Source organism: Camelus ferus, chromosome 8, assembly GCF_009834535.1.
Source record: "Camelus ferus isolate YT-003-E chromosome 8, BCGSAC_Cfer_1.0, whole genome shotgun sequence".
Classification (NCBI taxonomy): Eukaryota; Metazoa; Chordata; class Mammalia; order Artiodactyla; family Camelidae; genus Camelus; species Camelus ferus.
In genome coordinates, this window is record NC_045703.1 from 55334234 (window position 1) to 55347175 (window position 12942).

The 12942-nt window shown below is 38.1% G+C and overlaps 1 protein-coding gene across 9 annotated transcripts in view; it reads left to right on the top strand.

Annotated features, from left to right (window-relative positions):
* The window catches only part of PHACTR2 (phosphatase and actin regulator 2), a 240555-nt gene that overhangs the window by 146596 nt on the left and 81017 nt on the right, over positions 1-12942 (top strand). For 8 of the 9 annotated variants that reach the window (XM_032485064.1, XM_032485065.1, XM_032485059.1 and 5 more), the window contains exon 2: positions 10392-10559. In XM_032485064.1, the coding sequence (XP_032340955.1) occupies positions 10392-10559 (168 nt within the window). Of the gene's footprint in view, positions 1-1257; positions 1260-10391; positions 10560-12942 lie in introns of all 9 variants that reach the window. The other variant, XM_032485066.1, reaches the window with a different exon arrangement.

The window sequence follows — 12942 nt, forward strand, 5'->3', positions numbered from 1 at the left end:
CGCCATCCTGCTGAGCTGCTCTTCCCATCTCGCTGCTGCTGTCATTTCCTGCCGTCCTGGTGACTTCCTCATACTCCCCGCGTGAGGCTCAGGCTCTGCTTCTCCACCCAAGCCTGGCCGTGATCCTGAGGGCACTCGGTTCCCACGTGTTACTCTGTTCTCTCCTGGATCTTTGCTTTCTCCCTCCCTCCAGCCTCTTCTTAGCCCATAAACATGCTTGAGTGACCCCCCCCACACACTACACTTTGTGCATTTAAAACAAATAAATAAACTTTTCCCTTTATCTTACGCTCTTAGTACAGAGTCTAAGGTTTTGTTTTTTTTTAATTGAGTAAAGGCTGCTGCCTCCTTAATGTGATCATTCCCTAAGAGGTGTTCCCTAACTTACCTGTGCTTTTATTCAGAAGACCACCCCATATAACTTCAACTGTGACTTCTTGCTACTGTGCCAACGATGTATCTCTGATTGTCTGCTGACACTGTCCGCTGAATGTCCGTGGTGCCTGAACACAAGCCGTGGGTCTTTCCTCCAAGTCTTCATCTCTTCTTGACATCCATCACATCCTCGGAGAGGTCCCCGCCATGGAGTTGCCTGTGACTTCTCCAAGCAGCCCCTCGGTCCCCTTGCTTCTTCCTTCTCAATGTCTCTTGGATCTAGTCATCACTTCCAATCCATTTTCACTGCACCTGTCCAAGTTCAGGTGCCTGGGTTGTTACCATCACTTCTTGACTGAATGACAGAGATATAAATCTGAGTGCCTTGGGGTCTCTTTATGACTAATTGACATAATTCTCCCAGCATTCTGCCTCCATTGCAGGAGTTTTCAGCTTCTATCTCCCAGTGTCCTGCGCCTCATTGTATAAGGCTGTAGGTTTCATTTCTGCCTTGTGGAGGATAGTCCAAAATTGTACATGTGGCCACCAGTTTCCTTACAGAACGTGATGTGACTGCCAGGCTGATTGTTGGACCACAGAGAGTGTCAGTCCCATTATACATAGATTCTCCTGGATCTTTTGACCCAAAGATATTGGTTCAGATTGAATGTGTTATTTTAATATTACTCCTGTTACAGTCATCCTCTATGATGAAATTTTTCTTAATTTTGTTTGGGGCAAAATGTCACTACTCACTTCAAAATCAAGAGATAACATGTGATTTGATTACGATTTATATACAAGGTCTGCCAGCTTCTCTCCTGAAGTTTCAGCCCCACGTACACGCTCAGCATAAATCGAGGGGTTGCTGTCTTCCCAGAGCGGTGAAATTCTCTGTCACTTGGTAGCTTGTCCACTGGAGGTGTGTCAGCTTTTTCTCCCTTACCTCAGGCACAGCACACCCTCCGCACACCGTGACCTGCTCCCCACCTCGGATTCTGAGTGTTGTGGGAGATGGCTAGGGAAGGGAAGGAAGGTAGGAAGTTAGTTAGTTCCTTTCTTGTTTCTCTGTAACATACTTCTTGCTGTTCCTAAACACAGCCACCATATCTGTTACCAGAACCCTTTGTTTATAGCAGTATCAGTGATCTATGAAACTTAAAATGCTTTTGTTTACATTACAATTGATTTTCCATTGACAGGGTGACCCTTTCCCTCTTTAATTAGGCTTTCTTTAAACTCTAAGTATGAGTGGCATTGTTTCATCTGTTAAATATCCTGTAGCAAGTCCAGGGGATATTGTTCACGTCAGTGCATCAGGATGTCCTACAGCTGCACAAACACACTCGTTCTGCGGGCCTATTGGCCACAGGTTTAAACTCTGAAATTCTCTGTCAGTGCTTGCAAGACAGATGGAAGTCTTTAGGAGCTTTTTCCCTTTGGGGGTTTAAAAATAATGGCTGCCTCCATTAGAAAAACAAGTAAAAAAAAAAAACTGATGGTATCAAATTTCTAAATTGAACACTACGTTAAATAAGGATTCTGTGCAATCAAATCACCATAGTCAATGTAAGTGAAGAATCTACATTGCCTGCAACCAGCGTGAACTTAACTGTCATGACAGTGGGCCTTATTCTGGGGGTTAGAGCAGTATCTGCCCTAACTCTTCGGATTAGTCCAAGGAAGTTGTTGGGCATAGAACTGAGTTATTATTCATTAGGCTTCTTTTTTTTAATTGAGTATAGTTGATTTACAATGTTGTCACTAGGTTTTGTCTCCTTAAAATTTGGCCCTATTCCCACCCGCAATCCCCTGACCCATTTTGTACAAGGGATACTCAGGAAGCAAACTACCTGAGTTTAAATCCCACGAACAGCTGTGTGACCTTGGGTAAGCTGCTTCGTCTCTCTGGGCTTCATTTCTAAAATGGAAGTAGTAATAGCAGCTACTTCATAGGGTTGTGGTAACAATGAGGCAATATCCATAAAGCTCTTAGAGCAGGTCTTAATGTGACATATAAAATTAATAAACTCAGCATCAAGCAGTATGAGAATCATAGAGTTTTTAAAGTTGGAAAGGAGCCAAGAGATCATTTAACTTAGGCTTCTTATTTCAGCAATGAAATATTGGGGTCGTTGCACAAGGTCACAGGGCTAGCTAAGTAGCAGAGTTGGGTCTGGGACTTGGTTCTCTTCTTAGTTTATGGTTAATCATCCCAATGGATGGTCAAAGCTGAAAACATTAACTGAGATTTATTGCCTGTCCTGATTGTGCAATGATTATCAAAGCCAGAAATTAGAAATAACCTAAAATAGTCAAACAGCAAGATATTTGTTGAATCAATTGGGATATAGTCATGTAATAGAATAAGCCATTTAAAAATGGTATAAAAATATATTTGAAAACCCAGAGTGGGTCAGTGACTAATTCATTGTTGAGTCTGCTCATCAAACCTTTCACACCAGTGTGAGCTGTGGGATTTCTGTTCCTGAATTTTGCCACTCTTCTCCCATGCCCATGAGTTCAGGAAAAAAATGAATAAGCTAGAAAGTGTATCCTCAATTGTCATGAAATGAATTTCAGTCTTTTAAATTTACTTTTGATTCCCAAATAGAAATTGATTATTGAAAATAATTGAGCTTCAATGACCTGAAAAGAAAAAACAGGGACCTTTAAACACTTTTATTCCCAGATTTGTCTTTCTGTGTCAGCAGTACACACTACTAACCAACATGGGCATGTGTGCGTGTGTGCGTGGATTGCCTCGGTGTGGTTCCACGGCAACTATGATGGGGACTTTCTGTTGCTATTGTGTAACTGGGCCCATTGTCTCCTCTTTTGCGAGATGTTAGATACGATTTACCTTATTTGGGTACACCATGTGCTAAAACGTGGTGAAAAAGCAATTTGATGACTTGTAAGTATTCCCTTAGTGGCAAAATACTGGCAGTTCAAAGTATTAATAAAGGGAGATTTTGGAGAGAAAAAATGGGCAATTCTAAAGCATATTACTTCCTAAAACTTCTTTGAGCAGAAATCTTCACTGTTGGTCAATGACAGCACCCCCTGAGGTCTTTCAACAACTGATGTCCCCTCTCCTAGGAATCTCCTAAATCCTCATGCACATTTACCTCCCCGCTAGCTGATACCACATTTTAAAAAATGAACCCTTTATTTTAGAATAGTTTTAGATGTGCAGAAAAGTTGCAAATATCGGACGAGGGTTCTCACACGCCTCCAGCTTGGTTTCTCCTGTTGTTTGTCTCTTGTATGAATAGGATGCATTTGTTACAACAAAGGAGTTTGGGTGCATTCCTGTTAACTAAACTCCACAGTGTGTTAGGCTTACGCTAGTTTTTCCTGAAGGTCCTCTTTTTTCTGTTCCATGATTCCAGCCAGGAGACCACATTACATTTATTCATCGTGTCTCTGTAGTGTCCTCTGGTCTGTGACAGTTTTTCAGACTTGCCTTGTTTTTAATGACCTGGAGGTGTGTTTATTGGTCAGGTCTTTTGTAAGTGTCCCTTAGTTTGGTTTGTCTGGTGTTTTTCTCATGATTACAATGGGGCTGGAGGTTTGGAAGTCTGATTCTCGTCCATCATGATCCAGCATGCTCCCAACATGATTTATCACTGATCAGGTTAATGTCCATCACTTGGCTGAGGTAGTGTCTGTCAAATTTCTCCAGTGTCAAGTCCCTCCTTTCCCCCACCTTTCCATACTGAAGTCTTTTGAAGGAAGTCACCATGTACAGCCCACATTTCAGGAGTGGAGAGTTAAGATCCCCCTTCTTGAGAGGGAAATATTTATATAAATTATTACAGTTCTTCTGTACAGATTTTCTGTTCTCCCACATTTGTTTATTTATTCAGTATTTGTCTATATCAATATGGACTCATAGATATTTTATACTTCAGATTATAATCTGATACCACACTATTTATTTTGTTGCTCAAATTGCTCCATCTTTGGCCTGTGGGACTCTTTCCATTGGCTCCTGTATGACTTTGAGCACTTGTTTACTTTCTGGCACTACAAGATGCTCCAGGCTCATCTAATATTTTCCTTGCCCCAGCCTTGGAAGCAGCCTTTTTTTGGAGAGAGATCTGATTCCTTTTATTGGGGAGTGCTATTAGAAACCAAGACCTGAGTCCTCCCTGGGGTGTCACTGCTTCCAGCCCCTCAGAACAATTAGGAGACACATGTATATACTGAGCCATGTATACACACAAATCTGTTCTCTCTCTCTCTCTCTCTCGCCAAAACATGAATTCATCCTGAGGTCTCCAACTCTAATCCAGTGACACACGGATCAGTCTAGCTTCTCCCTTTGCTTATCTGTAACCTTTCTTTCCAAGTGTGAGAAATCTGGCTCCCAACATCCACCGTTTATTTGTTCCATGCAGTTTACAAGCATAGCAGTTTCAGAATTAACTCATAACCCCGGGTAGTGCCACACATTTTGATTCTTCTGTTCCTTTTCACTTCTCTTCCATTGGCCATTCATCCTGCCCCAGAAAGGAAGAAATTTGATCCAACCCAGTGTAAATGCTGATTATCAAGAGAATAAGGATCTCCTTTAGACAACTCAAGACAAGGATAGCCACTTGGCTTTCCTAGAAACTACTGTCCTGTCTCATCTGTGATGGCTCATAGCATCAGTTCCCTCTGACCCTGTTGTCTACTTGGTTCTGTGCCCAGAATTGGATGTCTGCCCCTGTCTGACAGCACATTTTCTAACTCTAAGAGAGGCCTCACGTAAGGGTAGGAAATAAAGTTAAATCTTCCCTAAATGTTCCCCTAATGTTTCTCTACCATGTGTTCTGTAACCTTTAAAGAGGAAAGTGGCAGAATTATAGTGGAAGTATAAAAGCTGTAATGGAAATGAAAAAGTATGCAGTGATAATATTATGTAAGCATAATAAATTACCAAGGCACAAAGAAAATAACCTAGAAACCATGTTTTAGAGAAATGAACATTGGTTTGCTCGTTTTCTTACTTCCTCTAAATTCTTGATTTTTTAGTGTCAGATGTTTTTGTACAGTGCCCTTTTTAGTGGGTATATTCTTTGGTACAATAAAATCACTATGAGTAATACTGTAAGTGTACACCTAGTACAACAGAGTATTATTAACACATTTTTTACGACATATGATTTCTCTTTGTTTTTGTTATTATTGGACTTCAAAAATGTATTCTCATTAACCTTCAGATACTTAAGGCTATTCAGAGGGAAGTTGAGGCCATCTTTGCCCCTGTTTTTGTTTTTTTTTTTTTCCACAGAGTGGCTGTCATTTTCCACAGAATCAGTACCAGGAATTCTTTTATTGTGGCTTTTTTTCTAAATGATCTTTCACCTACAAAATTTGTAAGGAGGAATTCTGCCACATTTGTCTCACCTAGTGACTGAAATAATTATGTGTGGAGAAAAACCTAAAACAAATAAAGTATCAGGGAACTACTGAATATTATACAAACACTACAAACTCTTGTATTAAGTAGATTTTATTTTTCTAAGAATCCTTGTCATTCAGTTCTCAGATCTCAAAGACTATCCAAACTTGTAACTTATTTCATATAGATAATTATCTAGCTTCATTTAGTTTCGGCTTCTGTGGTTACATTTTCAAAGGGATTGATTAATAAATTTCTGTTTAGATGAAAAATAAAACCTCCACATATTTTCTGAATTTTACTTGGTGGTGGTGTGATGGAGTCCTGTTAGGGATGAACTTGTTTTGGTGGGAAGATAGACTGAGCTGTGTCATTTAAAATGTCTGCATTTGAACAGCTAATGACTGTATTTAAAAATATTTAGATAATATTTTAAATATTTAAAATGTTGATTTCAAGTGTGAGAACAAAAGCTCTGGTGAATGACAGGTCACTTTTCATAACATGTAAGTGGATCAAAATTAATATTTAAAACAGTCAGGAAGTTTACACTTTCATCTGGGATTTACTTGGCAGTTTGTTCGTATCTGTGTGTAAATGCCAAATTCGCTAGACTTGCAAAAAATTTTTTAGAAAGTTTCAAAGAAGTTTTAATGTCCAAAAGAGAAATGATAGAATTATCAATGGTCTTGGCCATATCCTAGGTGTTTGGAGGAAAGAAGGGTGTTAATGTTCTGTCCGTGTTAGTCCAAAGCAGGTGACAGTCCCCTTCACGTTCACGATTTAAGAGAAGGACAATGGCAGTGTGGCCAACTGTGCCAACGTATGGCTCCTAATTGCAGGTGTGATTTAGTGTAATAGCCCAGTAATTACAAAATTAGGGATGGATTAGTTCAATCAGGAGAAATGTATGTGTGTATGTGCACTGCTGTGGTCATTGGCACTGGTCCAGGCCCTTTCCAGAGTAAGGACTAAAACTGTAAATGCATAATAAAGAAAGAGATGGCAGCTAATGCCTCATGCAGCTATGAATTGAACATTATGGCTTCCATTTTTCACTTCTCAGCTACCTCATTCAGTCTTCCCATCGGTCACCTTCGGTCATCTAGGGAATTACTTAATTTTTGTTTCAGTTTGTTTGTTTTTGTTTTCAGGAGAAAAAAATAGACTATTCCTTAATGGTTCAGCTCAAAAGCAGAGTTTTGATGGAATGTCGGGGAACTGGATATGTGGGTTGAGAGAAGATGAGAACTAAATGTGTGTTTACAGCCACAGAAGTGAATTTGAGATGGAAGCGTTAGTTCCTACGTTTGTAATAGTCGGTCCTTTTATATTTCACAGCATTCAAGTTGTTCAAAATTGAGCCTTCAGAATAAAGTCTCAGTGGAGACGAAATACCCTCTGGTCCGTTTTACCTTGGGTTTACCCTGGTTTGAGGAAGGCAGCTGGACAGGAGTAGAAGTGAAGTAAATAAGGATTTTACTTTTAATTCGGGCTTAGCATCAAAATCAGTCTGTCCCATCTCTCTGTCTGTTGCACTGTGGCCAGCATAGGTGGGATAAAGTAGGGTTAGGAACCATTCACAGAAGAATCAGTCACCGCAGAAGTTGCATTTCTACCTGAAATTAGAGTAGACTTCACAAGTGGGAAGTATGGGATTTATCATTCTTGTCTGGAAGGAGAACTCGTAAGGATTTAGGTATTGGCATGTATTGATCATCTTCTTTCATTCAGTTTAAGATTTTCCTGGTTCTTGGTATGCCAAGTGATTTTGGGCTTGTATTGTTTGTTTTATGAGGGGGAGGTAATTAGGTTTCTTCATTGATTTCCGCTTGTTGGTGGTACTGGGGATTGAACCCCAGACCTCTTGGGTTCTGAGCATGTGCTCTACCACTTGAGCTATACCCTTCCCCTGTCAAGTGATTTTTGATTGAAACTTAGACATTTTTGTGTCATACCAGGAGACTGTAAATCTTACTGAAAGCTTTTGTGTTAACTGGCTTTGCCTGACACCTCTCCAGCAAAGGAAGCAAGGGGTGCCACCTCATTTCTTTCCAGTGGAAGTGAAAAGCCAGGTCCTCCCTTCATCTTTTGTTAATATCTGGTGGCAGAAATGGCAGGGTGAGGAAGGGAGTCTATTGGGCACTGTTGGAGACAGTTCAATTTTCAAATCCCCATGTTGTCTCTACTGACACCACTGAGGGTGTGAGTGGCCTTGTTCCCACTGGGCAGTGGTTTGGTACAACCCCAGCACTCGGGTGGGTGGTGAGGGGGGCAGGCGGAGAAGAGACAATGTTACTGCCGGGTAGGGGTGGAAGTTCAAGATCCTGCATGGTCTCCATTGACTCCGTAGAGATTGCTTCATTACCATCTGGTGTGCAAGAAGATCCTGGCTCCCTTCTTGGTCCTCCCTGACAGCACTCTGATAGGGGCTCCTTGTTAGAGCTTTACGAGGGTAGAAATCTTGTCTCCCCACTAAGCCTTTGTTGGCTTGGATGGTCATAGCTTCCTCTGTGCTGTTTGGCTGGAGTGGAGCAGTTATTGTTTGAAAGTTTTTTGTCTTGCTAGGCTTTCCTGCTCCTTTGGCTAGAGAGACCAGTTTTTTGTTGAGGTTTTTTTTGTCTCTGCCCATTGGTGTTTTCAGGTTGGGGACTGCTTCAGCAGCAAGTCTGGAATACATGAGCCAAAAGGAAAATCCAAGAATCTTACCTCCATGTTGTTAATTAGGTCTTGAGATCCCAGGCTGGCCTACTTTCTTTCCATCTTGTGTAGTTTTTTAAATGTTTATTTTATATATAAAACATCCAGTGTTTTTAGTTGTATGTAGGAGGAGAAATAGGAAGAAGTGAGTCTACTCCATGTTCCTGGAAGCAGAGGTTCTTGCATTCAATTTTTGTTTTATTTTTCCCAATATTTCCCAGTATTTTGTTATGAAAGTTTTGAAGGTGAAAGAATTATACAGTTCACCACCACATATCCACCACCTAGAGTCAACAATTAACATTTTGCTATATTTTAAATAAAACTTAAATTTATTGTAAATTTATCCATCTGTCCATTCCATCTGTCCATCAATTTATTATTTTTGATGGACATCAGTGCACTTCACCCCTTAACACATCACCACGCATGCCATTAATTGGACTTCAATATTTATTTATGGTTTTTAAAAGTAAAATGCACAATATCATAAATACCATTTGATGAGTTTTGTATAACCAATCCTTTATTGAGATACTTTCCATCACCCCAGGAAGTTCCCATTAAGCTCCTTCTTAACTACTTTCTATCTCTATCTCACTCCAAGAAGCAACTGTTCTGATTTTCTTTCTTTCTTTCTTCTTTTTTCTTTAGGTTTGGTTTCCATAAATTCATTTTGCCTTTTGTAGAAGTTCTCATAAATAGAACCACAGATGCATGCTTTTGTGTGTCACTTTTTTTAGCACAGTGTTTTTTTTTGAGACGCATTCCTGTTGTTGTAGGTATCAATGGCTCATTTTTTAAAATTGCTGAGTGCTATTTCATTACATGAATAATACATAGTTTATCCATCCTTAGCTGATTCTAGTTTTTTGCCATTAAAATTTGGTCGTAGGGAAACTAATTAATATAACAAAAAAGAAGCAGAGTCACAGAAATAGAGAACAAACTAGTGGTTATCATTAGGGAGAGGGAAGTGGGGAGGGGCAAGATAGGGGTAGGGGACTAAGGTACAAACTGTTAGATATAAAATAGCAACAAGGATATATTGTACAACACGGGGAATATGGCCAATGTTTTATAATAACTATAATAGGAGTATAACCTTTAAAATTGTGAATCACTGTATTATACACCTGTAACTTATATAATATTGTACATCAAATATAAGTCAATAAAAATTAATTTTAAAATTTGATAGTTGGGGTAATATACGTTATCACCATCTTTCTGTTGTGAACATGGTGCAAGGCAACTTAAGGTTTGGGGCTTTTTCTTTTGATTGGTGAAATGATTAAGGCACATAAAGATATGTTCTCTTATATACAACACCCACACTTTCCACATATTTCTTGTCATGCATGGTAGCTGTCTGTTTATTTGAAGCTGAAAACTTTTTTATAGTAGAAGCAAAATATAGTTTTAGCACGATAAAAATTAGAATTTAGCTTCTTGGCACTAAATTTTATTTTGTGGAGGAAAAAACCATGATTTTAACTAGCCATAACTGTCATATTCTTTACTGAGAATGCCAAACTCGTCTCTGGAGGAACATCCTATTTCAGAAATGCATAGAATACTCCATTTCTGCACAAAATATTGCTGTGGTTGTTGCAGATAGATCCAGCTGTGCTTCACAGGCCCTTATTTATCTGACCTTAACTATTATGTCTCTTACACTTCTTTTCTCTTTCCCCAAAATGATTGTCTAAGGAGGGGGAGGGCCGTGGTTTCTGATTGATTTATTGATTGATTGATATTAGAGGAGTTCTACCTGCTGGAAAATGGGGCCAAATAAACTTTATATGAGATCTCAATTAAAGTGGGTGTGTTTGCTATTAACAGTACAGGAAGAAAGAGATGATGTTGTTTCAGACTTTTATTACAGCTTTTCCTTGACTTTATTTTTTTTTTTATACAGTTGATGGACTCGACAAAGCTTCTATAGCAAACTCAGATGGCCCAGCAGCAGGTTCCCAAACACCTCCCTTCAAGAGAAAGGGGAAACTCTCCACCATTGGTAAAATCTTCAAGCCTTGGAAATGGAGGAAAAAGAAGACCAGTGACAAATTTAGAGAAACATCAGCAGGTATGAATATCATAACTTCGTTAGGAGATAAATAGTTAAAAATTTTCCAAAAGGTAAAAAATTGTATCTTGTAGGGTTTCTTGGTTTTTTTGTTTCGGAAGAAATTAATCTGTATTTGAAATAAAATTGTTTCATTTAAGGGTGAAACAACTTAGAGTTTTGATTTGCCTTCTTTTTCTACTCACTTTGGCTTCCCAATATAGTCTTGTTTTAAAATATGTATTTGTAAATCCTATAAAATTAATGTATAGGGAGAGGGAGGTAAAATGGAAAATTAGAAGTGTTAATGTTATTTGTGAACATTATAGCTGTAAGTATCCATTTATACACATACACACACACACACACACACACACACACACAGAGTATTATTTATCTGTCTACTTAGTTCCAGTAGCACAATACTATTTGTTAATTAAAATTTTTAAAGTGTCTTTTAAATGTATTTGTTCTGTGGGCAAAATTTAAATGGCTATATGAAAGTGTTGCTATATTTATTAATTTTAATTTTAATTAAAATTTTAATTTTAAATTTCCAGCATGTCCTTAAAACAAATGGTCTGTGTCCTAGAGAAGTCATAAACTTCTTGGTGTGAAAACTTTATATTCTTATTTCATTTTGTGGATTTATTAAACCTTGAGAATAAGAATATTTAATGCCTTTCATATGGACTCATGGAGAAAGCTAGCTTTAAATCTCAGGTCAGAATTAAGCCTGATTTAAACAAGTGTCCAGTATCAGTGGTATTTTGTTTAAGGTAGAAAGGCATTTGTCTCTTGATACAAGTTTAGCTTTTATCATATTAATTATCTAAAATGATCCCTGCATCAGAATTTCTCACTGCACCAGAGTCTAATATTGTCCGTGTATGTACAGGATCACAGAGCATCCCTTACTGGTCTGTGCTTAGATAGGAGCTGGCCTTTAGTTCCCGAGCTGTGAAATAAAATGGAAAACACCACACATGGCTTGAGGGGACAGGATAGTGACACCAGAGCTTCATAAAGAAAATTGTCTCTGCTGTATCTGCAGGTATATCATTTCTTTGAGCATTTAATATTTTAAAAGAAATAATGAAAAAAGAAACTCTCCTACACTGTTGGTGGGAATGTAAATTGGTACAGCCACTATGGAGAATAGTATGGGGGTTCCTTTAAAAATTAAAATTAGAGTTACCATACATACTAGCAATCCCACTCCTGGGCATATATCTGGAGAAAACTATAATTTTAAAAAATACATGCATCCTGATGTTCATAGCAGCACTATTTACAATAGCCAAGACATAGAAGCAACTAAAATGTCCATCAACAGATGAATGCATAAAGAAGATGTGGTATATATAGTTACAATGGAATACTATTTGGCCATAAAAAAGAATGAAATAATGCCATTTACAGCAACATGGATGGACCTAGAGATTATCATACTAAGTGAAGTAAGTCAGAAAAAGAAATACCATATGATATCATTTATATGTGGAATCTAAAAAAAATAATGACACAAATGAACTTATTTACAAAATAGAAAGAGACTCACAGATGTAGAAAACAAACCAGAGAGGAAAGAGGGTAGGGAGGGATAAATTGGGAGTTCTGGGTTTGCAGATACTAACTACTACATATAAAAAAAGATAAACAGTAAAGTCCTACAGTATAGCACAGGGGACTATATTCAATATCTTGTAATAACCTATAATGGGAAAGAATCTGAAAAAGAATATATATATATATATATAATATATATAAATTCAGTTTTATATATATATTTATATATCTAAATTCAGTTTTATATATATGTGTATATGTGTGTGTGTGTATATATACATATATATATAAACTGAATTGGGGGAGGATATGGCTCAGTGGTAGAGCACATGCTTAGCATGCACAAAGTCCTGGGTTTAATCCCCAGTACCTCCTCTAAAAATAAATAAATAAATAAAGAAACCGAATTACCTCCCCCTGCAAAAAAAAGAAACTGAATCACTTTGCTATATACCTGAAACTAACTCAACGTTATATATGAACTACAGTAAAAAAACTTTTAAAAACCCATACCATTAAAAAAAAAATGACGATACTATTTCTAGGATTTGTTTCAAAATAGTCCTGGAGGAGAGGTAAGTATAGATGAAAGAAGATTGGCCACAAGTCAGTAATTATTTAAGCTGAGCGATAGATATATGGGGTTTATTCTCATATCTCTATTTACAGATGTTGGAAAATTTCCATAATAAAAAGATAGGTAAAGGAAAAAGACTTGGCTTAAGGGCAAATGATGATAGCGTGGTTATTGAATCCTGCTTAGTTGTTGGCTTCTTGGGTTAGGAGGCAGGGGGAAGCAATGGACGGAGTGCTGTGCTGAGGGAACATCTGGATT